This window comes from Lineus longissimus, chromosome 9 (genome assembly GCF_910592395.1).
Source record: "Lineus longissimus chromosome 9, tnLinLong1.2, whole genome shotgun sequence".
Lineage (NCBI taxonomy): Eukaryota > Metazoa > Nemertea > Pilidiophora > Heteronemertea > Lineidae > Lineus > Lineus longissimus.
Genome location: NC_088316.1, coordinates 13,378,526 through 13,403,211, shown reverse-complemented (window position 1 = coordinate 13,403,211; position 24,686 = coordinate 13,378,526). Strand labels below are relative to the sequence as shown.

General features: G+C 42.2%; 1 protein-coding gene across 1 annotated transcript in view; it reads left to right on the top strand.

The window, feature by feature from the left end:
• LOC135494164 (cytoplasmic dynein 2 heavy chain 1-like) overlaps window positions 1-17,661 on the top strand; it is a 43,193-nt gene extending 25,532 nt beyond the window's left edge. The window contains exons 49-66 of the mRNA XM_064782003.1: window positions 16-267; window positions 3,241-3,470; window positions 3,830-3,986; window positions 4,157-4,411; window positions 4,741-4,884; window positions 7,834-7,989; window positions 8,243-8,362; window positions 8,692-8,896; window positions 9,027-9,316; window positions 11,435-11,545; window positions 11,836-12,073; window positions 12,407-12,424; window positions 13,703-13,902; window positions 14,163-14,384; window positions 14,966-15,181; window positions 15,611-15,810; window positions 16,020-16,218; window positions 16,639-17,661. Coding sequence (XP_064638073.1) covers window positions 16-267; window positions 3,241-3,470; window positions 3,830-3,986; window positions 4,157-4,411; window positions 4,741-4,884; window positions 7,834-7,989; window positions 8,243-8,362; window positions 8,692-8,896; window positions 9,027-9,316; window positions 11,435-11,545; window positions 11,836-12,073; window positions 12,407-12,424; window positions 13,703-13,902; window positions 14,163-14,384; window positions 14,966-15,181; window positions 15,611-15,810; window positions 16,020-16,218; window positions 16,639-16,797 — 3,372 coding nt within the window. The 3' untranslated portion in view covers window positions 16,798-17,661. The remainder of the gene's footprint in view (window positions 1-15; window positions 268-3,240; window positions 3,471-3,829; window positions 3,987-4,156; window positions 4,412-4,740; window positions 4,885-7,833; window positions 7,990-8,242; window positions 8,363-8,691; window positions 8,897-9,026; window positions 9,317-11,434; window positions 11,546-11,835; window positions 12,074-12,406; window positions 12,425-13,702; window positions 13,903-14,162; window positions 14,385-14,965; window positions 15,182-15,610; window positions 15,811-16,019; window positions 16,219-16,638) is intronic.
• Window positions 17,662-24,686: the final 7,025 nt, after the last annotated feature.

Below are 24,686 nucleotides of genomic sequence, written 5' to 3'. Positions count from 1 at the left end.
TTCGTTTTCTCGTAGGTTGGTGAGTTGACAAGTGAACTGAAAGAGCTTCCAATGCGTGCCCTGCTGGCCGCAGCTTTCATCACGTACCTATCGGCAGCCCCCGAAGACGTGAGGCGTAACTGCTTGAAGAGCTGGATGGAGACCACGGGGGTGCAGGGCTTTGATCTGCGCCGCTTCCTGAGCACGGAGAGCGAGCAGCTGATTTGGAAGTCGGAGGGCCTGCCGTCTGATGACCTGTCGATGGAGAATGCTCTAGTGATTCTTCAGGTGAGTTTATGAGACTTGTCAGAATTATCGTCTTTTTTTCACCTTAACAAAAGCAAATTTCATACAAAATGTACCGGGTAAGTAAATCTAAATACACGTGGTACTCAAAAGTAAGTTCCATGAGACCACTAAACTGCTTAGGGGTGGACCATGGGAGGTTTTCTACAGCAAATAACAGTTGGCATTAGACCATCTGCCTTGAAAATCGATTGAAAAAATCTACACCAAAAGGTTTTCTCATTAAAAAAAAGCAACTCTGTTTCACCGTAAAATTCATCACGTCACTGTCCATAAAAAACAAGAATAATCATTATTATGCTGACTTTTCTTCTAGCATCAAGTAAAGGACCATTCGAATACGATATCTGCATGCGCCACTTAGGTGTCACTTCAAGGGTTGTCGCTAACAGCTGGGCACCGAGTAAAAAACCTGGCTAAATGCTAATCTATTAGCCGGCTGTAGGAACGCATATGTTTAGAAAGTGCACCTGTATAGAAAATATGCTTCCAGAACCACTTTTTATTTGTCACATGTATATCATCTCGGAGCATCTAATCAAAAACATTTTGGGGGGTTCCCCAGGCCTACCATTTAGATCGTACCCTGGGTGCTCTTGTGGTCCGTACCCAGCTATATCGCTATCTAGCACACCGGGTAATCCTTGGCGACAACCCTGTATTTCACACTGCATAAAATAGCTATGTACAGTAAAGTCAGCGCATGAAATAAAAATACATTTAACGTGTTGTATTGCCGGTTTGTTGTGAAAGATTTTAGATTGTACCAACATGAAATATTGCCTTTCCTCTTTTGCTTGATCTTGAATTCTCGAGGTTGACTTGGAGGGCAAAATATTGAAATAGTGGTATTTGATGGCATAATTTGTAAATTGGTATAAGGTGTCCTGCTTGACGTCGTTTGAAATTGGCGTGGATGAAACAACGTCATTAGCTTTTGGTGTTGTTGTTATAATATTCGTACGGGCCTTGGTGAGGTACCTGACCCATGGCGCCAACTACAGGATTTACAAAAGTTCCACCTCGTCGTTGCATGATCGTGTATGTTCTCACCCTGTGTTATTATTCTCAACATTTCCATGTGCTGGTTTCCAGATCAATGATATTCCGCCAGGGGTAAGAACAAACTGTCACTGACACCCAGATGTTGCCTAAAATCCTTTCAGTTCTATCACTTACACGGTCTCCAATCGAAGACAAAATTATTTCGTTCTTCCAGGGTTTCACTCATGCATAACTAAGCGTGTTGATTACTTTTGCAGTTGTTCAGGCAGACAGCAGGTGTGATTGCGTATTCAAACTCACCCCTCACCCCTTTACTAGATTAACTGCAAATGCGACAACTGAAATTAGTTTAGCATGAGCGATATTGCGTACCGATAAAATAATTTGCCCTCGATTGGACACTGTGACTTACACCCCTCTCAGGTCATGGTCTACACATTGCCGACAAGAAGTGGCAGCAAACTTTGAAATAAACCCGAGTTTTAACCTGATTTAATTTTGTTTACACCCCTGAATAAGATCCTATCTCAGTTACACATATCACAGACATTCAGTGGACTACCTCACTTTCAAAACCTTTTTCACATCAAACTTTCTAATGGTTTCTAAAATTATATAATTCTGTCCTTTTCCCTATTCTGTGTGCAGTGGTGAAATTAAAATAAAATATACAGTTAATTTTTTTTACAGTGGTGAAAAAGTAACTTACTGTTAACAATTTTCTTTTAATTTCTTGATTGATAAGGAAGTACTGTCTCCTGTTTATCCTATAACATTTCCCAACCACAAATTTTTTTTCAGCTCAAGAATATTCTGATTTTATTTCCTACATGTATTCCTGACTATTTAAATCCAATCCCAGTTGTTGTTGACTACAGTGTGCTGTTAGGCTAGCCTCCCTGAGAAATTGATATCATCAGATGTTCAATTCCATTACATGTAAAGCATCCTAGAGGGCCTCCAAGCCCCGCACAAACAAGCAACTTTTGTTTCCGCAACCTGGGACCGTGGCATGACAACACGAGGAGGTTTGCAAATAAACCAATCGGTATCAATTGGATTCCAACCACAATTGGATTCCAACCACAATTGTCAAGTTGTTGTGGCTACGTCGCAAGTCGCAGCGATTAAAATTGCTTGTTTGTTTGGCGCTCTACTTACTACTTCCTTGGAACATCCTTCTGCACCATCATATTTCTGACACCATTTTGTGTTTTTGGTGTAAGTTGGCCTTGAAAATTGATTTGTATACACTGCTTCTTGCACCGTATTCCAGCACAATTGCCTCCTGCTTTAAATTCTTGAGAAAGAGCAGTGTATATTTTTGGTTTTAGTTAGCAGACGGTGCAGTAGTGTGACAATGCGAAATTTGTGATGCAGATTTTGCCACATGTTGCAATGTGTTTGATTCAAGATGTCTTTCTTGGCACGTTTGAAATTCCCCAAAATGTGCACAACTTCTCATTTTATCATCCCTTTTGAACCTTATACCAGTAAGAATCATCACCATAATAGATTATGATTAAGATTGTCAGGAGCAATCAGTCATTCAATTACAAAATCAATGAATGACGTCTAGCATTGCAAATAGAATTCGCTGATCCTGCTTAACCTGTTCATATCTAAAAAAAGTTGAAGTTTTGGGTTTGTAGTTTAATATCAAGAATGGTAGAGGTTATCATCCAACTTTATACTTTTACCCCAGTCTATCCCGAAATATCCAGCACATGTACAACTCTGAAGAGCTCCACAATCATTTCTGCAACCTGAGCATTTCCGAATGATACCTGGTTGGATGGAGTAAGGCATGTGAGGTAGAGAGACCTGTCTAGAGTCTTAAACCCACAGTGGGGATCGAACCAGGGACTTATGACCACTAGTCAGAGACCTGAGCCACTACTGTACTGTAGAATCAAAAACTCTAATAACTGTGAATTATTCCACCTGCAGAGTTGCCTGCGTCCGTTCCTGGTCGACCCCTCCTCCCGGGCCACCGAGTGGTTAAAGACCCACCTTAAGGAGAACCGCCTGGAGGTCATCAACCAACAAGATGGAAACTTCACCACCGCGCTTGAGCTGGCCGTCAGATTTGGCAAGACCTTGATCATTCAGGAGATGGATGGTGTGGAGCCGATCTTGTATCCGCTGCTGCGAGGCGATCTGACTTCTCAAGGCCCGAGGTTTGTCTTTTAATTTCGCTTCATCAGGTTATCCTCGTTATTGAGAATTACTTTGGGGCCAGAGATGAATCGTCTGCTGAAAATTTTGAGTTAACATCATGTCGTGTAAAAACCAGAAACTTCTGTGATCAAGAAAGTAACCCCATTCGCGTTATCTGTTGACATCTGAGTGCAATTGAGTCCTGACGTTTTGGCATGATAACGACATTCAACACAGCTCTGGTCGCTCATGGTATTCGGGTCGCTCATGTTATTTGGGTATTACAAATTCTAATTGAGTAAGAAAATAACAAGGTTCTACAGGAATGTGCAAATCTAGTTGTGAGTTGATTTCTACACTTCGTTGTTTTCTGTTTTAGGTTTGTGGTGCAGATTGGCGACAAGGCTATAGATTACAATGAGGACTTCAGGCTGTTTCTCTGCACGAGGAACCCTTCACCGGAGATTCCACCGGATGCCAAGTCTGTCATCACTGAAGTCAACTTCACAACTACCAGAGCTGGTCTGACTGGCCAGGTATATATTTGTTGCTTTGTAATCGGTTCCTCAAGGTGAATTTTAGATATTCGGGGGAGAAGGAGGTATCTGTTGTCCTCTTCAAAATAGCCCAGCTGACCTGCTGACTGTTTATGTTTGTCTCTTAGCTATATGTAGCTTGTCTAAATCCAGAACTCTTGCTATTCCAGCTGCTAGCCAACACCATCCAACATGAGAAACCCGAGCTGGAGGTCAGGAAGACCGAACTGCTCAAGTCGGAGGAAGATCTCAAGATCCAGCTGGCCAAGTTGGAGGAATCCCTCCTCGAGGAGCTGGCCGGCGCGAGGGGCAACATCCTGGATAACAAGGAGTTGATCGAATCGCTCAACAAGACTAAGACCAGCAGCATCACAATCTCCGAGTCACTGACGGAGTCCACGAGGCTGCAGGCCTCGCTTGATCAGGTCAGTGCGTTGGGAGATACTGACCATGTTTGTGCTGTTATCATTGGTAAAGGTTCCTTGGCTGTGTGTCCATGGACTGCTCTCTTGTGGACTGGTGGACTTGTGGGTTCGTTACCTTGTGGCCTGGCAATGGAATGAGCATGTTCTTTCTTTATAATCCCAGTCAAAAGGGCACATGCATTGCACAAGAGGTAAAGATCACACAGTATAACTCAGTAAGCCAAACAAATGTTCATTGTCTGTGTGGCCTGTCATGAGGTCATAAGCCAATGAAATTTGAAAGAAAATGTTCAGAGTTTTTGAAATATTGTCTTTTATCATTCTTCCAGGAACGAGGAGCCTACCTCCCGCTTGCACAGAATGGCAGCAAACTGTTCTTTGTAATCAGCGACTTGTCCAAGCTGAACAACATGTATCGATTCAGTCTCGCCTCCTTCCTCAGGCTTTTCCAGAGGGCGCTAGGAGCTCAACAGGTAAGTGGAGAACACTTGGCAATATCTCATTCGAAGAGAAAGAGGAGAATCTCTGCACTTCTTATAAGTATTGGCAAGCCTTGTAGAAACTTGTTCGAATAAGGACAGTTACACTCAGTTGTCACTCACACAAGGACGTCCAACTTAAGGGAGACTAACACCAGGGTACTCCAGTTTGAAAAAGTACCTGGAGGGTCTCTTACTAATCTCTGTTAATGGCTTTTCTGAGTAACAGAAAATAGTTCCACTCACTTTTCAAATCATGTTCACTCACAAATACATTTTCTTAACAGGAATACATGGTAAGGATTTGGCATGACTTACTTTCGATGAAGTATTATTCCAGTTGTTATTTATGAGTGTCTGTTTGTAAAATATTCATTCAAATTTGGTAGACGTGGCTCCAGTCATTGTTTTATGAGTGCATGTTTGAAAAACTTTTGTTCAAATTAAAAATAAAGTTGTCAGTGGATGCAAGGGAGGTGTAGATTGATTTTTTTTCTTCTATTTTACGCTGAGTCATCAAGTTTATGGTAAAAGAATTGTTTGGTTTATTTTCCTCCAGGTTACAAGAGCGGTAAGGGTTAAGGGCAACTTTTAAATAGCTTTTACCAGGTTCCAGTCTCTTGTCTCATAATTGCAGATCATCTCAGGTTTACTAAGAAACTGGTGTACGAAATGTGTACAGGAGAACCTCTCTATAAAGGACATATCAGGGAGGAGTCCTGATTACTGAGGTTGATTGTATAGAAATGGGGCATGGGGACTACTGTCACCATCCCTAATGGAGAGGTTGTCCTGATTACAGAGGTGTCCGCTAAGGGAGGTTCCACTGTTGTCAGTTTCTACGAACCTGGGATGTCAGATTTCTACGTTCTTATGTTTAAAGTCTTATTAACCAATCGTGTAACTGTCAGTCATAACGAGGCTATTGCTGGTTGTGTTTCCTGATACATTTTGTCACAAGGTTAATGCAAGTGTGAATGACTTCAAATTTCATACAAATTTTTATGTCATGATGTTTTGATGTAATTAAAGTGATACTATGATGTGATTTACAACTTTCCGAAAATACGTCCGTTTTTAATTGTTGATCACAAATGTAAAGCTCAAATTTTCCATTTTTGATTATATTTGTTATAAAATCGCTGAATGTAAACCAACGCGACCGCGAAAATGTTCATGTTGTGACGTCATCAACGAAAACGGCATCGAAGCGAGCCGTCCAGGCGGGATTAAACCATCAATTTCTAGAAAATGTGCATTTTGATTCGAAAACCTTACTGATTTATGAGATAGTGACGTAGTCATTTGTCAAAAACAGCTAAAACATTATATGGTGAAATTTGACAAGAGTTACCCTTTAACTCTAAATAGCCAGATATTGTGCCATCAATATATTGGGTCGTGTACAATATTGACTGACAAGCCTTTCCCTCACAAGTTTTTCCTCACCTTATCCTAACATAATGTGAAACTTTTCATCGTAATGCCTGCATAGATAACCCCCGTTTAAATTTCCCATTGGTGACGGTTTATCAGTTAGCTTTGGGAATTTCCTTTGGACCACCCTGTATGTCCTCTCTCTCAGCATTGTCTAGGCCAGACTAGTGTGATTGCTTGCTATATCAAACTGGTCTGGCTTTAGATTATAGGCACTTGAAAAATATGTACATAACTTCCTGTACTTTGAAAATATCATTCATGGATTCAATATTTTTCTGTTATTGACTGATTTAGCTCTGTGTACAAAAAAATTGAGAAGTTAAATAGCTAATTCATAAAAGTTTCACACTGTTTTTTCTTCAATTTTTATTGATGACGTGTTATTTATTGGATTGTGAAAGCATTTTCGTTTCATGTTACTCACACAAATAGTTATACTAAACTGTGTAATGTGTCAATGATGCATGCTAATTATGTATAGTAGGACCTCTCTATTATCAAAGACACCTGGGACTGGCAAATGCTGTTCTTAATATAGGGGTGTCTTGATTACAGAGGTCGAATTGATATGAAACGACCGTCCTGGCACCAAAACCAGTGCCCTTCAATGGGTGTCCTGCTATAAGGTGTCTGCTAAGAGAGGTTCTTCTGTACTCGTTTATATCATTGAATTCTGTTAACACTTAGAATTGTCCAGGTCATGTATAATCTGTTCCTCTGTTCTGTCCTGTCATCCTTCTCATCCTCTTTGGTGTCCGGTTACAGTGTCTGCATGCTAAAATATTCCCTGTAGTGAGATTCAAAACCTCCAAGCTTTTAAATCTGAAAAAACAACACTTCTAAAGTTCTATTCGGAGACTTTCTTCAATTAAAATTGATGATTAAGTTAAAGCAGGGTTTCCGCCTGAGGGATTCATCCCCCCCCCAAAATATTTCAAGGGGGATATCCCCCCTTAATTTTGAGCACTAAAGTTTGTTTTACTGTCAAATGAGTAATTTCCATGATTTGATATGTAAAATAAGAGCATTTGGGAGCCAATTATAGCGGTTTTAGGACCAAAAAACGTCTCAGAGAGGTCATGTACCCTTTTTAAGAAAAAAAAAATTTTTTTTTGCTCCCCTCAAATTTTATCCTGGCGGAAACCCTGTAAAGAGTGAAGTAAAGTTGTTGTTCCCCTTATATTTTAGGTACCATATTTGCCCTTGCTTACACTTATAACTTGTGATACTTTCGCTGTTCCAATTGATGTTGTCACAACCAGACCCACATTTGTTCTAAAAACTTATTTGCCTTCCCTCTAATTTGAAATGATGTCGACATGAACTTTAATATTTTGAGTCATCAAAAACACCTTTTCGATCGAATAGCTTATTTTCCCTAAACTAATCCACCCTCAACATAAAAAATTATCACAAAGTTTAGAATATTTCAGCATCACAACTTCCCTTACAATACAAATAGCAGAAAATCTGGCGCTAAACTTTGTACGTTTTTTTCTCCAGGATGATCCGAGCCCGGACGTGCGTATCAAAAGCCTGAACATGACCCAACAGAACTTGGTGTACGAGTATGTGTGTAGGTCCCTCTTCAAGGCCGACAGGCTCATGTACTCCCTGCATATGGTCCATGGCATGTACCGGGACTTGTTCCAAGAAAACGTAAGTTCCATGGCCAGTTTCGTGTGGAGGAGAACAGTTTATGTTAGTGTGATTCGAATAACTTGATAGATTGACTAGAACTGCTAATATAGAACCACGGATGTATAGCATGGATTCGCAAGATGGCTTCCAGCTATTGTCTTCGTGGCCGTTCAAGCAGACGACAAGGTGTGAGAGGGCGTTGAAACCTTGACCATGCCACCCCTCAAATTTTCTGATTTCAAAATATCATTTCGATGTTCTTGTTTTGTAGGAGTGGGAGTACTTCACTGGAGTGATCGTCTCCGATGTCAAACATGATGCCCAGAAACTGAGCCGTGAGTTACCGAGTTGGATTGACCAGGAAAGGGCCATGGCTGTGGCGATGTTCAAGGTAAGTAGCGATTTGACTTAAATTCTTTATTTGTTGGATCGGGACCATGATTGCAAAAGACAGAAATCAAACTGTGATGAACACTTGTAGAGAACGTTAGCATAATCTGGCCTTGTCTCACGCGACACCCGATTACTACCATCTCGATCTTGATCTTCATGATTGCTCCACATATTCAGGTATAATCCCGACAAACCTTACCTGGGGTGAGATTTGGAAAAGAGCATGTTCTGTCAAGTTCCCTGAGTGTTTTTGTTATGTATTTGGTAGCCTTTCGAACTTAGTTTTCAGTCATGTTTTAATGGCAAAATTTCTGTTGTATTTTTCAGTCAACCTTTCCGAACCTTTACAGCCAGTTAGACTTCCAGGACCAAGATCTATGGGTGGCATTCTCCAGGTCTAGCACGTGTGAACAGGACTTCCCCTCCAGCGTGGCCAAGAGGATCTCCCTGTTCCAGCAAGTCCTGGTGGTTCAGACGGTCAGGCCGGACAGGCTGCAGAGTGCCATGGGACTGTTTGCTTGTCGAGGGCTAAGTACGTTTCAGACAGTCTCTTTCTCTTCCGAGTCTGCACTGTTGTTAGCCAAATGGCAGCTTGGCATATTCACTTGCGGAAGTTACTTGTTTCATGACGACAAAACAATCATATCTCTCTGTCTCTTCAGGCATGAAAGAACTCTCACCACCGCCCCTCAATCTGCGCCGCCTCTACAAGAGTGAGACGGTCGCCGCAGAGCCAATCCTCATCGTCATCTCCCCCGGTGCCGATCCATCCCAAGAACTCCAGGAGTTGGCGGAAGAGGTGATCGGTATGGAGCGCTACCACCAGGTGGCCATGGGTCAAGGCCAGGCAGACATCGCGATGAACTTGCTGAAGGATTGCGCCCGCAATGGTGACTGGTTGTGTTTGAAGAATCTCCATCTGGTGACGGCTTGGTTACCGCAGCTTGAGAAGGTACAAAACTTTATGCTCCTGAATCTTGGGGTGCTTGCTGTTTTGGGTTGGGGATCTAAATGTAAGATGGAAATGGTTTGAAAACTTTATACTCCTGAATCTTGGGGTGCCTGCTGTTTTGGGTTGGGGGATCTAAATGTAAGATGGAAATGGTTTGAAAACTTTATACTCCTGAATCTTGGGGTGCCTGCTGTTTTGGGTTGGGGGGATCTAAATGTAAGATGGAAATGGTTTGAAAACTTTAAACTCCTGAATCTTGGGGTGCTTGCTGTTTTGGGTTGGGGATCTAAATGTAAGATGGAAATGGTTTGAAAACTTTAAACTCCTGAACCTTGGGGTGCTTGCTGTTTTGGGTTGGGGGATCTAAATGTAAGATGGAAATGGTTTGAAAACTTTAAACTCCTGAATCTTGGGGTGCTTGCTGTTTTGGGTTGGGGATCTAAATGTAAGATGGAAATGGTTTGAAAACTTCATACTCCTGAATCTTGGGGTGCTTGTGGTTTTGGGTTTGGAGATCTAAATGTAAGATGGAAATGGTTTGAAAACTTTATACTCCTGAATCTTGGGGTGCTTGCTGTTTTGGGTTGGGGGATCTAAATGTAAGATGGAAATGGTTTGAAAACTTTAAACTCCTGAACCTTGGGGTGCTTGTGGTTTTTGATTTGGGGGATCTAAATGTAAGATGGAAACAGAAGTGGTGTGAAAATTATCAGAAGGGATCATGACCGAAAATGTACTGTCAGAAGTGCAGATGGGGAACTTCTATCAATAAGGGTCATGTAGCAGATTTGGACGATCCGTTTCTTTTGGGACGATATCCGTGTCTAGAATTTGCTTACATAGGATACCATCACTCTTGATGGTACCTTTTCTATTTTTTGTCAATTCTATTTTTTGGTAAAATCGACACTTTTCTAAAATTTTCCTCAATGTTACTCTAGTCTGTAAAACTAAAGGGTTAATTTCCACCAGTCTCACTGATTGCATCTGATTGAAAATATGATCAAAATCCTAAGCTAATATTGGATGTTGCTACAGCTGTCCCATTGGTAAAATCTGCTCACATGTTTATGAATATCCAGTTGAACGTGATTTCATCTGGAAAGAATACAACGTGTACAATAACCTGGACCATGGAGTAAATTTGCTTGTACAGTAGAACCTCTCTATTGAGGACACACTCACGACTGATAAGTGCTGTCCTTAATAGAGAGGTGTCCTGATTAGCGAGGTCGAATTGAATGGAAACAAAGAACCAATTTGGTACCAAAACTAGTGTCCTTAATAGAGAGGTTGTCCTTAAAAGAGAGGTGTCCGCTAAGGGAGGTTCCATTGTATTATTGTCAGACCACCGGAGAACAGTTGGTATACTGCAGCTAAAGGTGTCAGTGTGGTGATGATAATCATTTTTGTTGTTGACTTGCCTTTCAACCTGAATCAACAGGCAAAGCATTGAATTAATTCGCATGTAGATTATGTGATGGACGGTTGTGATGAGTTTTTCGTTCGGTTTTGAATTGTTTGTGAGAGTTTCATGATCGCAGAGATAATGAACTGTATGATAGTAGTTTTAACTCTTTGAGGGAAGATTGTAATCTACTGCTGCATTCAAAGTAGATTAAAAATCGATGTATTCATCTATCTTGTATAAATTAAAATTTGTGCATTGCAATTGACTGTTCAATATTTGAATTAAAAGTTCACATACACTATGGTTGTAAATTTCACTTTTAGTAGCTGATATTGTTCAAATATGCAAAAAAGTGCTGATAACATACATGTATTCTAAAAAAAGAGGGCCCGGTTGCTGAATTGGCATTAGAGACAAATGCCAGCGAAAGCTCAACTAAGCATTATATCTGTCAGTTAATTTCATATAAAATAGCATTGTACACCAATGTTACTGATAACTCCAGTTGAGCATCTGTGCCCTGACAAATGCTTATTGCCATAAAGAAATATTCCCAAAAATTCTTCTGTCGGTCATTCCACATGAGTCCTAGGTATATCATTTCATTTTCTGTAAGTCTTCCCCAGGTTGTTCTGGGTCAACCCCTTCATCTTTTCTCTTTGGCCAGCATTGGTGCATGACAGCTAATCTCGCTTGGTAATTTTCAGGAGTTGAACAGCCTGGAGCCAAATCCTGATTTCCGCCTTTGGCTCACGGCCGAGAGTCATCCCAAATTCCCAACGATTCTGCTGCAGACAAGTTTGAAGATCACATACGAGGTAAAGATCAATCAGCTCTTGGATTGGTCATTAATCCGAGTGCTATGCTACAGGGTGATGCAAAATGCATCACATAAACATTTGTTGCTGGAACCCAGTTGTGATGGAGATGTGACGTAAATTTTGTCTGAGTTTTGCGACATGTTGATACATGTCTTTATGAAAATCAGCATAGGCCCTTTGGCCTACCACAGTTATTTCAATTCAGTATTCAAAAGTCAATAGAATCCTATTTTTCCCCTTCTTCTGACTTGCCCCCACCATCAAACAAAACTGATTATTTCTTCCAGGCCCCGCCGGGAATCAAGAAGAACCTGGCGAGAACATACGACTCCTGGTCCCCAGAATTCATCAGCAAGAGCGGTAACGTGGTGCGATCACAGGCCCTGTTCGCCCTTGCCTGGTTCCATGCCGTCTGTCAAGAACGTAGGAACTTCATACCGCAAGGCTGGACCAAGTTCTACGAGTTTTCATTCGCGGATCTCCGCGCCGGAGCTGACATCATTGACAGGTTGTGCGCCAAAGCAGGTAAAGGAGTTTTGTCAACAAATTATAAAAAAGGGTCTGTTAAAGTTGTGGGTGGTGCTGTATACAAATGACACCAAGTTTGCCGCTGTGTAGGGGTGGATGAATGGACTACTACGTGTCATATGAAGCTGTACAGAACTGTGTGTACCTTGTAAATCATGTACAAAGACATCGATGGGTCCACTGGGTGCAGCTGGTCGATTCTCGTGTCATAGATTTGATGGTCCAGCAGGTGCACCTGGCTAAATGCATAATCTATTCCCTAGAATATCTGTGACTCGGGTTTTATTGTAAAATTCAACCGTGCGTGAAAGTTTGATGGAAATTTTGCAGCTGAGTGCAAGCAAACGTGTAAGTGCATGTTCCATTTGATCAGTTTAGCATCCAGTATATCCCGCTGTAGAGGACAGACATGCAGTGCTTTGAGATGAGGCTGGCTGATTTTGAAATCTAAAGTATCATTTTAATGTCCCAGTAAAAAGCCACAGACATATCCCTCTGCGGCCAATGATGCAACGATATTACAAAATTTTCTAGCTGTGTGCAGTGTGCATTGAGAATTATTGGTGTGATATACATGAATGGATGTGATAATAAAAAGCAAGTCTGTTGATGGAAATAAGGGCAGACATGGCATGAAAATGAAGAAGAAAATAGAAAAGAAGATATTTGATTGTATTTGTCATGTTTGTATATGTATATGATTAAAACCTTGTACCAACAGACTTTTGATAAAAATCTGAATTAGTCGAAATTTCCAATTTTTTTTTATTGACCAGTCTCATCTCAGTGTACTGTAAGTAATTACTTACCAGGCAAAACCATATGACATCTGCTAGAAATATTTCCCTCATGAATTGAAAATAAAATATCTCCCCTTGCATTGAAATGAATCTGCTTTCAGAAAGGTCAGTTCCTGTACATTTCTCATTGCTGCATATACATTTCAGCATATTTTATAGTATTCCATCAGGACCTGTATATAAATGCGCTCAAATAACTCTTGCTTACAGGATAGTTGGTTAAGGCCCTTTTAATTTTAATGTAGACAAGAGCAATATTTTTTTCTCCATTAATAACCCGTAATTTGAAAGATAACTAAATTTTTTTAATTAGAAATTTAATGATCAGGTGGGTAGATTTTACAGTATCATGCAATGAAGGTAAAAAAGACAAATTTTTTTCTGTATCAGTATTTTGTAATGATGAAAGTTCTTTCATTATTTTTTCATTGAGGAGAAATTTAATTATAAGGTGGCTTTATTATTGAGTATTAATCCGTTTTATCAGAAATGGAGGTTGGGCAAGGGAGGTAAAATCTGGAATCTACAGAATGTTGTAGTTGTAGAGGAAATAGTTTCATAAGGGAGTCTTTCAGAGGACAGTCATATCTGCTGATGGGCTGACCTCGGAAGAAGTTGTGATTTGTGTCATTATCTAAGGGGGTTGCTTTGGCAGTGGCTGAACATTTGAGTGAATATATTTTGAAGAAGGCTCCATCAGGTTTTTGGTATCCTCACACCTCATACCTTCTGCAGGTTAAAGACTTGTCAAAGCACCTTGTTGAGGAAGCCACACTGGGAAAATGTTCTACCAAGCGAAATCACATTATTGCCTCATCTTTTCCAGGGAAGAATGAAGTACAATGGCAATTCGTCCACGGCTTATTTGAGTCTGCTATCTACGGCGGCCGCGTTGACAACCCGTTCGACATGCGGGTGATGGTGTCGTACCTCAAACAGTTCTTTGATCCGACAGTTCTGTCCAGCCAGGCCAGAGGAACAAAGAGGATGGGACCGATCAAATTACCGACGTCAACACACTTCAGGGTAAGATCGTTGAAATATTGCAAGACAACACAAAATGTGAATTGTAGCTCATCTCAGTTTGTACACAGCTCTAATTCAATATTTACAAGTGAAGAATTCAGACTCAAAAGCAGAAAAAATGAGATGGTTATGGTAAAATAATGCTGTCAGTTCCCCATTCTGAATACCAAACCTTTGAATGCAAAAGTCGCGAGATCATTTTAGATTAGCCTCTTGGTGGCACTGCCCTGCTTATCCCATTTCATCATTGTTATCATCAGGATTTCTTAGACGCTGTGGAAGTTCTCCCAGAATTCGACAAGCCGTCCTACTTCGGTTTGCCGGAGAATATTGAGCGCTCCTCCCAGAGAATCGTGAGCAACTCTGTCATCTCGCAGCTGAAGATCATCCAGAGGGCTGATGCCAAGGCCAACAAGTTCGACAAGGAAGTCTGGTCGATCGAGTTGGGCCCGATCCTCAATCTGTGGAAGAAACTAAACCAGGTGGGTGAAAAGAGACAATATCAGGGTTATCCACAACGTTTTAAAGGGTAACTCATGTCAAATTTCACCATATAATGTTTTAGCTGTTTTTGACAAATGACTACGTCACTTTCTCATAAATCGGTAAGGTTTTCGAATCGAAATGCACATTTTCTAGAAATTGACGGTTTAATCCCGCCCGGATGGCTCGCTTCGATGCCGTTTTCGTTGATGACGTCACAACATGAATATTTTCGCGGTCGCGGTGGTTTACATTCAGCGATTTTATAATAAATCTAATCAAAAATGGAAAATTTGAGCTTTACATTTGTGATCAACAATTAAAAACGGACGTATTTCCGCAAAGTTGTAAATCACATCATAGTATCACTTTAAGGCCTGCTGCTGAGAAAAGTTGCCGAAGTCAGTTTGTCTGTCGGAATAGATAATGTTTATGTTGCATAGAAACATAGAAAGGATCTTGGTTGAAGGACGATAAAATACTACGGCGATTTCAATTTGAGAACTGTTCCATTTGATTTAGTGCTATGACTGCACAGTTCAAATCTACATCTCATGAGAACTTTTGTTTTGTCTTCCAGGGCTCTCAGCTGATACAGATGAAGATCAACCCGCCGGTCGAGGAGGGTAGTGGCTCAAGTCCCGTGCTCTCCTTCATCCAACTGGAGCGTTTCAATGCCGTCAAGCTGGTCCAGAATGTCCACCATTGCCTCGCCGCTCTCAGTAAGGTCATCCGAGGAACTCAGTTGCTGACAACCGATGTCCAGCATCTGGCTGCAGCTCTTCTGAACCAAGAGGTGGGTAGATCTTGCCTGTTTCTTCAAGAGGACGAAATATACTCTCTTGATGATGAGTTGGTTACACCAGTGACTACAGTATTGATCACGGTAGCTGTCTGGATTTAGGCATCAGCCTTCGTGGAAGGTTGAATTTTAGAGACCCATTGGTAACCAGTTCTCAAGTGGCTGGTTTGTCAGTGACCAGCCAGGTACATAACGAAGTGGCTGCTATTAGAGATAGGAATGAGAGAGCAAGGAGTGTCACTTGTGCCAAGTTATGGCTGGTTCTGAGCTAATGTTGGCACTCTGATAGGGAAACTTGACTTAAAAACCTGAAGACCATTAAAATGCAAAGTGCCAATTCGGAAAAAAGTCAAACTGCTGCGAATTGCTGATTTTCAGATCAGTATGATAGAAAGTAACAGTTTTCCGTTTTATCTTCCATAGACTCCTATCAGTTGGCTGAGCCAGTGGGATGGCCCCGAAGACCCCATGCAGTTCCTTCGCTCCTTGGTCGCCCGAGCCATGGCACTCCAGACCTGGGTAGACAAGGCAGAGAACAACACTCTTCTCTCCGACACCCTGGACCTCTCTGAGCTGTTCCACCCTGACACGTTCCTGAATGCTCTGAGGCAGCAGGCGGCAAGGTATGAGATAGTTTTTGAAGCTTGTTGTTGGGTGCTGATGCTCTGATGCTATGGGCCTACTGAATCATCCTGGGGAAAAGATAATGCAGGTCTTGGGTGCATCTCATCTACCCATCCACAACTGGAGTTAAAGTGTGAATCAAATTCTAAATACCAGTACAAGTATTTCGATAATGGCTTAATGAGCGCATTGTTTCCATTTGTTTCAGGATGATGCAGTTGTCAATGGACAGTCTCAAGTTTGCCTGCAGCTGGAAGGGCAGTATCCAGGGTGCCCGGCTCCAGATCAAGGTCGGGGGATTGCAGCTGGAGGGATGTTCCTTTGACGGGAGTCGCCTGTCGGAGAACCAGCGCGATTCACCGACCGTCTCTGCTATTCCTACTTGTGCAGTGGCTTTCATTCCAAAGGTATGAGATTTTTGTTGTTGCTCTATTGGGAATGAATAAGTCTATTGCCTAACTCACTAACACCTCACCATGGCTGATCAAGAGGTCTGTGCCAGGCGGTATTCTCTGCTGGGCAAGAGACGTATTTCTTATATTCAGTATACTTCGAGACACATTTTAAATTTGGGGGAGGGCGTGGTCGAAAAGTAAGGAGTCTGACTCATAATCAATTAGACTTCAATCTTTGACATGTTCTACTTGGTGCATATGCCTGGGTAAGCAACCGACCCAGTTAATGAGAAAAGTGAGCACAAGTAGTTTCGTGTGAACATTTGCTCCCTGGCTGCAATGGCACATCTATATGTTGCGTAGTTGTATAGAGTGAATGCAAAAGAATATCACTGTTTACTTTTGCTAAGAATGTCTTCTGTCTTGTTCTAGGATGCTGGCGACCCCTATGGACATGAGGAGACCATCTCCCTGCCGTTGTACTACAGCGCCGAGCGGGATCACATCGTCGCCAAGATGGACGTTCCGTGTGGAGGGAACATGAGCCAGTGGTTGCAGTGCGGGGCCGCTCTCTTCCTCAAACACCAGTAGGCTGCTGTACCGCTGTGAAAACGAAAGCCTCTAAGCCTTATTTGGCTAATATGACTTTAAATGATGAACCTAAAATCAGTTTACTGGTATTAGGTATTGTGGGAGTAACTTGATTTACAAATATGATGTGCTTTAATTTGAGTGATTTCCGGTTTGAGAAGCTACAGATTTCTTTAAAGTTGTTTTGGAAAAAGAAGAATCCTCTAATGAAATTGTGAATTGATGATAACCGTCTGGAATTCTTTATGAATTGTTAGTTCTTGCTCTTCAGAAGATTGACCCATGAAAGTCTTGGCTAATGTATGATATCAAAAGCCAATGAATTTGATGGGAGACTATTCTACACGTATCACCACTTAACTGGAAGGCATACATTGTAAACGCCGCCAAATAATTCCATCATTACAATATTCCAGTCACCGTTGGTATGAAGGGATACAGTGGAACTTCTCTTGGCATAACCCCCTCTCCATTTGGATAAATGATTGTGGGCCACAATTGGTCACATCTATCCAATAAGACCTCTAAGCAGGGCATCTCCCTGTTAGGGACAGTCAGATCCAAGGGTGTCCCTAAAAGAGACGTTCTATTGTATTTGCAATTGGTAACTTTTACAAAAAAGTGTATTCATGTTTTATAATCCTGTAGTTTAATCCAACCATTGACAGAAAACACATTTTCAGAATCATTTTACTAATTTGACATATTCCTGCCAAATGTGCTGTCCATGATATCACAAGAACTTAAAGACCTATTTTGTCTGAATTATTGAATCCGTCCATACTCTGTATTGAATTTTTGCATCACTTTACCGTAGTTTGTAACTTGAATATTCCACCCACCTGATAGAAATAAAGCATTGACACTTTATGCTTGTAAATAGATGTCTAATATTTCTCTAATGTTATATGAGAGAACAGTCTTCTTCGAGGAATGCAAGGACTCTTCAATATTCACAATGGTGATTTGATTTGCTGTCAATTTACCAGTTCAATGGTAAAAAAACGGACAAACATTTTCGTGAAGGCTAACATAAGGGCCATTCAGCCTTTGGTAGAGCTATCTCGCTGTACTCTTGAAGACAGGCTCAAATACCCTACTAAAAGTACCCTTCCCAAGGTAGCTCAACTGAGGTAGCTTGTGTACCTGGCTATAGGATATCTGTGTCCAATAAGCCTTTGAACGGGGAAGCGTTCCTGAAGACATCTGTCAATATATGAGAGGACAGTCTCCAGGGAATAAAACTACCCAGAAAAATCGGTCTCCTCAAGGGAATGCCAAACACCTCTCTTCTCCAATGAGGAGTACAACCTGGAAAGATATGTTGTCTCCACTCTGAGGGAAGCCTTCCTCATGCCAACCACTTCCACTATGTAAGAGGACAATCTCCTCCATGGAGTGCAAAGCCTCGGCACCTCGATAGTTGCAACTGTCTCCAATACGACCTGGCGACAGGGATAGCCTTCCTGAGGACAACCGTCTCATCTGTCTCAGGAGGACAGTGGAAGCGCGCATTCCCTCGAGACGACCGTCTCCGATATATGAGGACAGTCTCCTCCAGCGAATGCAAAGACCTGTCTTCTCCAATTGAGAATACAGCCTAGAAACACACGTGGTCTCCACTATGAGACTTGGAAAGCCTTCAGGGAGACAAACTCTTCCAAAATATGAGGTGACAGCCTCCTCCAGGGAAGGCAAAGACTCGTCTGTCCCCTCTAATTGAGACATCCGTCTCCAATGCGACTCGGAGAGAGGGGAAGCCTTACTGGAGACAACCGTCTCCAATATGTGAGAATACAGGGAATTCAAGGACTTCCAAGACACATCCTTCCCAAAACGACTTTCATTTGGGACTGGTGCAGCCAGTCTTCCTGAAGACAATCGTCTCGAATAGATGAATGGGTAGTTTCCTTCACGGATGGCATGGACGTGGGACTCGTCTCCTTCAGTTGAAAGTACTGCCGGAGGCATCCGTGTCCATTATGACTTGTGGACTGGGCAAGCATTTCTGAAGACAATCGTCACGAATTAATGGGAGAACAGCCTCCTCCAGATAAAGCAAGGACGAGGGACATCTGTCCCAATGCGATAAGAGGACAGGGGATGCCTTCCTGAAGACAATCGTCTTCAGTATGCGAAGACAGTCTCCTCCAGCGAATGCAAACGGCTGTCTTCGCCAATTCACAATACAACCTCGGAATATCCGTCGTCTCGACTACGACATGGGGGCTTGAGAAGCCTTAAACACTTCTAACATGAGAAGACAGTCTCCTCCAGGGTTTGCAAAGACTCCGGATGATAATCGGGGACCAGGGAATTCTTCCTGAAGACAACCGTCTCAGATACATGGGAGGACAGTCTGCTCCACGAAATGTAAGGATTCGTCTCCTCCAATAAAGACTACTAGGTCCTACTAATACGCCCTTCTCCGACACAGCTTTGGGACTTGGGAAGCATTCCTGAAGACACCAGGTCTCCGATACATGTATGTTGTACACGTATATCAAAGGATGCATTATATTAGAAGGCAGTGCTCTCGATTGAAGGAAACGAGTCTGCATTCCCTGTAAGAAACTGACCTATCGTAAAACGGAGACGGCCGTCTTCAGTAAGGCTGTGTAAATTTCCAAGCCGTTTTGGCGACAGTTGCCTCCGGGTAGTATTCGCAACTGAAGTCATTGCGTTCACTGGAGGAGACTGTTTTCTCATGTATTTGAGACGGTCGTCTTCTTGACGACTTCCCTTGTCTCCAAGTCGATCGTATTGGAGAGAGATGTCTCTGGACAGTGTTCTCAATTCGAGGAGACTAGTCCTTGCATTCCTGGAGGAGACTGTTCTACCATATATTTGAGACGGTTGTCCAGTTGCCGTTCCTGGAGAAGTCGTCTTCTAGTGTATTGCGGACGGTCATCTTTAAGACGGCCTCCTCCGTCCCCAAGTTGTATTGCTGGAGAAGATGTCACTTGGCAGTATTCTCGAGGAGATACTTTGATATACAAGGTACGTGTATTGGAGACGGTTGTATTCAACAAGGCTTCCCCAGTCCCAAAGGAGTATTGAAGAAGGATTTCTCTTGGTATTATTTTCTATTGGTGGAGTTGAGTCCTTTGTGGAACAGACTATCCTCTCGTATATATCCGAGACGACTGTCTTCCGGCAGACTTCCCTGGTTTCCAAGTGGTATTGAGACAGTGTTTGTCTCCCTAAAGGCTTCCGAAGCCCCAAAGTCGTACTGTAGACGTAGGGTATTTCTCGGTTGTACTATTGACTGGAGAAGACAGGTATTGCATGTCTTGCATTCGGTGGAGGAGACTGTTCTCATGTTTTGGAGACGGTTGTTGTTTTCAGGAAGGCTTCCCCCATCCTTGCCTATAATGGAGGAGACTGCCCTACTATAAATTTGAGAAGGTTGTCTTCAGTCCTCAAGTTGTTTCTAGGTAGTGTTCTCTCGTGGAGACGAGTCCTTCCTTGCGTTTTCTTCAGGACGGCTGCCATTTGACTCCAACTTTTACAGGAGGTGGGTGTCTCTCGGTCGTATTCTCAAGTTTTTGCCTTTCCTGGTGGAGTCTGTCCTCTCATACATTGGAGGCTGTTGTCTTTAAGACGCCCCCTCCGGTCCAAAGTCACATTGGAGACAATTGTTGTCTAGTTGGTGTTTTCAATTGGATGAGAGGAGACCTTGCATTCGCCAGAGGAGACTGTCCTACCATATAGCGGCGACGGTTGTCCTCAGGACAGCCGCCCCGGACCCGAGGCCGTAATAAGGATAGTTACCTCTGGGTGATGTTTTCAACTGTAGTCCTTGCAATCCCTTGAGGAAGCTGCCCTGTCATATATAGGAGGTGGATGTCTTCATGACGGCGCCCCAAGTCCCGAGTTGTAATAGAGACAATTATCTCTAGGAAACGTTCTCATCTGGAGTCTTTGCATTCCCTTGACCATACTGTCCTCTCATATATAGGAGATGGTTGTCATCAAGACGGCTTCACGGTTGTCCCTGGGTAGTGTTCTCAATGTGTTCTCATAGTATTCATGGACGAGACGAGTCCTTGCATTTCGTGGAGCAGACTGTCCTTCCATATTTTGGAGATGGTTGTCTTTAGGAAGTTTATTGGAGATCAGTGTCTTTTGATAGTATTCAAATAGAGGAGACGAGTCCTTGCATTCTACGGAGGAGACTGTCCTGTGGTGACAGTTGTCTTCAAGACGCCTTCCCCGGTCTCAAACCGTAATACAGGGTGGCCCAGAATTATTTTCCTTTGGACAATAGAATTCTATTGTGTATCCATTGTGTGAGGGATAATAATACTGGACCACCCTGTTGAGACAGTTACATATCTGGAGCCCTTGTATTCCCAGGAGGAGACTACCCTCTCATGCATATATTCAAGATGGCTGTCTTCAGGACGGTTTCTCTAATTTCCATTTCGTATTAGAGGCTGGTGTCTCTTGAGGGTATTGAAGGAGAAAGAGCTTGTATTCCCTGGAGGAAACTGCCCTTTCATATATAATTGGTGTCGGTTGTTTTCAGGAAGAATTCGACACAATGGAATGACTGTTTCGTTTTATTACCGGGCCTATTGTATTATTCTGACGGATTATGATATGTGGTTCTATCGAGGCCTTAACCGTCAACAGCTGACATATGTAAGCGCATAATAGAATCTTTTGTCCCCCGGACATGCTATTCAAGGACAATTCAAACTTCTACACCGGCCATGGTGTAATACTTTATCCGATCCAATGCGTTTTAAGGGTTGTTTTGGCCCTTTGTTCAATACATTTTGTACAAGTTATGTTTATCAAACTGCCTGTAGGGCCTATGCCTTCATTAAACCAATCCTTGATTGGTGTAGGTCCGCTTGTTAGTGGGAGCGTTCCCACATCATTGCAGTATGACTTGGTCCTAATTAACAGATCGAAATACCAGATGTGACAATGCACCCATAGATTGTGTATAGCAGACAGATGATGATGGAGGCCCTTCACCTCATTATGTGGAGTTACAGCAGCTGTGAAGGAGGGCATCAAGTCCAGTGGTGAAGTGCCAATTATCGTGCCTGCTGTATTAGATATAAACTAGAAATCAAGTGAATACATATGCACGTATGCGGGTATGATAGGCCTAAACGAAAACTATTGGAAGGCCTGTACATCCCGGGAAGTACATCTCCTTTTTTTCGAACCCTTAATGAAGTATTTGATGTTACATTGTTATTAGAAGGGAGTATACCCTGTTTAGGACATCAACAGACTCTAAAGGAAAATTACCGAAATGAAATTTCGGAATTATTGAATAATGGGAAGACATTTCTTTATCAAATATTCAGAGGCGGAAGTAGGAACCATTCAAAGACACTTTGGCCGGAAAGGTCATTTTAAAGGCGGTGCCTTTGGAAGCTGGACGTGTGTGAGACACCGGCTCTGAGGAACTGTCACAACCAAGAAGGTCCTATCTTAGACAAAGTCACAACCAGGACAGGCACTTCAAAATACTGCCAAAGCCTTAAGAAAATATAGCCAACTGGTAAAAGAGGGTTTCGTAACCGATTAATGATTGTTAGATTTAATAGATTTCGCTCTCTGCTTGCCAGCCAGATTTCATTTCACTCTCATTCTACAACCGTGATAAAATTCCAGTATGCTACCACTATCGTATTGGCTTGCCATGAAAATATATTCAGCTGTTTCACTTAGTGATTTTAATCTATAATATGTTAACATGTAGAATACGTTTATGGGACATAGACAGGCATTGTGATCACAGGAGTCAATCTAAATCTCACATCCATATGTTTATTTATACACTCTACTGGATGATAATGCTTTATTCTATATTCGCGTTATGATAGTACTAGGTGTCAAAATAAACATGACACACTTTTGAATTAAGATAGCCGTGGTTTTCAAATAAGCTGGCTACAGTCTGGTTATCATAGTACTAGGTGTCAAAATATACAGAATACACTTTAAAAATTAAATAGCACCAAAACTATAATTCGCATCCTCATCAAGGTTTTGTATTAAGCTGAGATATGTCCATTTTATGAGATATCGGTCCTGAGCGCCAATTTATAAAATGAACTGAGTAATCGGCTTATGAAATTTAAAAAAACCGTCGGTTTTCGCTTCAATTCTTTCTCTAACAACGAGTGATACGATACTCCGGGGATTGCCTCCTGTCTGCAGTTACATAACGACCGATGGGCATGAATGGACATCGGCACGCGCAACAGATGATGCCAATTACGACGTCACATCCACGTGACACGCGCGCCCCCCGTAGAAAAAGCTTGCGCTGCTGGCAAATTTATCATACTGCCATGTTCCGCTGAAGAGGAAAGATAGAACGTGGGAAGAGCCATATGGTAGAGTGATGACAATCATATACTAGTTGTGTGAATTCGCTCTTATCGAAATGCACGATCATGCTTTGATAAACTGAAACAATTTGTGCGCGCAACAGTTGGTCCGGAGTACGGGCCCGCGGAACCAGTAGCGCAAGGCGACGGGCTTGAGCAGGTGAAGCGGACGCATTGAGTGAGTATTCTTTCATCAGGTGAAGGTTTTTTGCGCATTTTGCGAAATGTCTGCGCATAAATGACATTTCACTTTAACATTTAATTGCAATTTATCTGTGTCGCTTGTGTGTAGTCAGTGAGATGGGATACTATTCCGTGATGTGCTCGAAAATACTGCGCATCGGAAGCTGGACCGACACACCTACAATTAAAAACTAATTGATTAAAACTACAACGACGACTGAGGAGATTCACAGCTACCTCTTTGACGATTGCGAATGGGGGAACACCAATGCAATTCCCGGTGTATATACGCTTTAACGTTGGGCACCTCATATTTGCTTCAAAGTGTCTTGTCTCTAGCCGCGAACTATGGGCAGGGTATGGTAAGCGCGTCTAAATGAACATCTCTCTGTGATGTACCCTAGTCGTACCATTTTTCCGAGTCTGACAAAATCGTGAGATCGCCACTCGCAGTGGTAACCTAGGTTACAACATTGATACATGGAAATAATATAAAATGTTGCTGGGTTGGTGGTTGAATGATGTTGCACTGGCCAGTGGTCTAGCAACTGGTCCCATGAAATATCTAGTATAAACATATGGATTAATGAAACGTGTCAATAGAATTGTCGGATTTTGTGATTGTGCATGTTTCGTCCGATACATTTTCGTGGCGCTCGCAGGAATCTGACATTAGTCCGCAGCTTACAGTAAAGACCCGCAGCCTTCGCCGTCGCACTCCATGAAATGAGGTTTTCTCTCGCAACCATGCAGCAGTAAAGTTTATGTGCATCTTCAAATATATTTCGATTTGTATAAATCACATAACACGCTCTATTTTACATGTAGTTCACTCGATCCGAAGACAATTGCACATCCACGGGATGAATATTGTCTTCAGTCGGTTTCATCATTGGCGTGTCGTCATATTTAGTGGGCAAGGAGGAGTGCGGGTGGGCATGGGAAATGGCCCCCCTCACTCTTTACTTTGGCGTAATAAAAAGGTATGCTTTTAGAATAGGTGCAACCAGTCTCCTTCAACATTATGGTAGTGCAAAATAAATGGCAGGCCAGGATTCACCTCAAAAGGAGTAGGCATGTTGTTTCCATAACGTGTCATTCAGTATTGGCAATTAATAATTGGAGCCCAGATATACCACTCTCCCATCTCATAACAACCAGCAGTAAATTGATGCTGGTCGTGTCTGCATATAGACACTATTCCTCATCGTTCAATCATTTGTGTATACTTCGTGATAAGCGTGGAAATTGATAATAAAACGGGTCAAATGGACACATCGCTACCACATTACTTATTAATTGGAACTTGGCGGTGAGTATATCATTCTAATGATCGGAAAATGG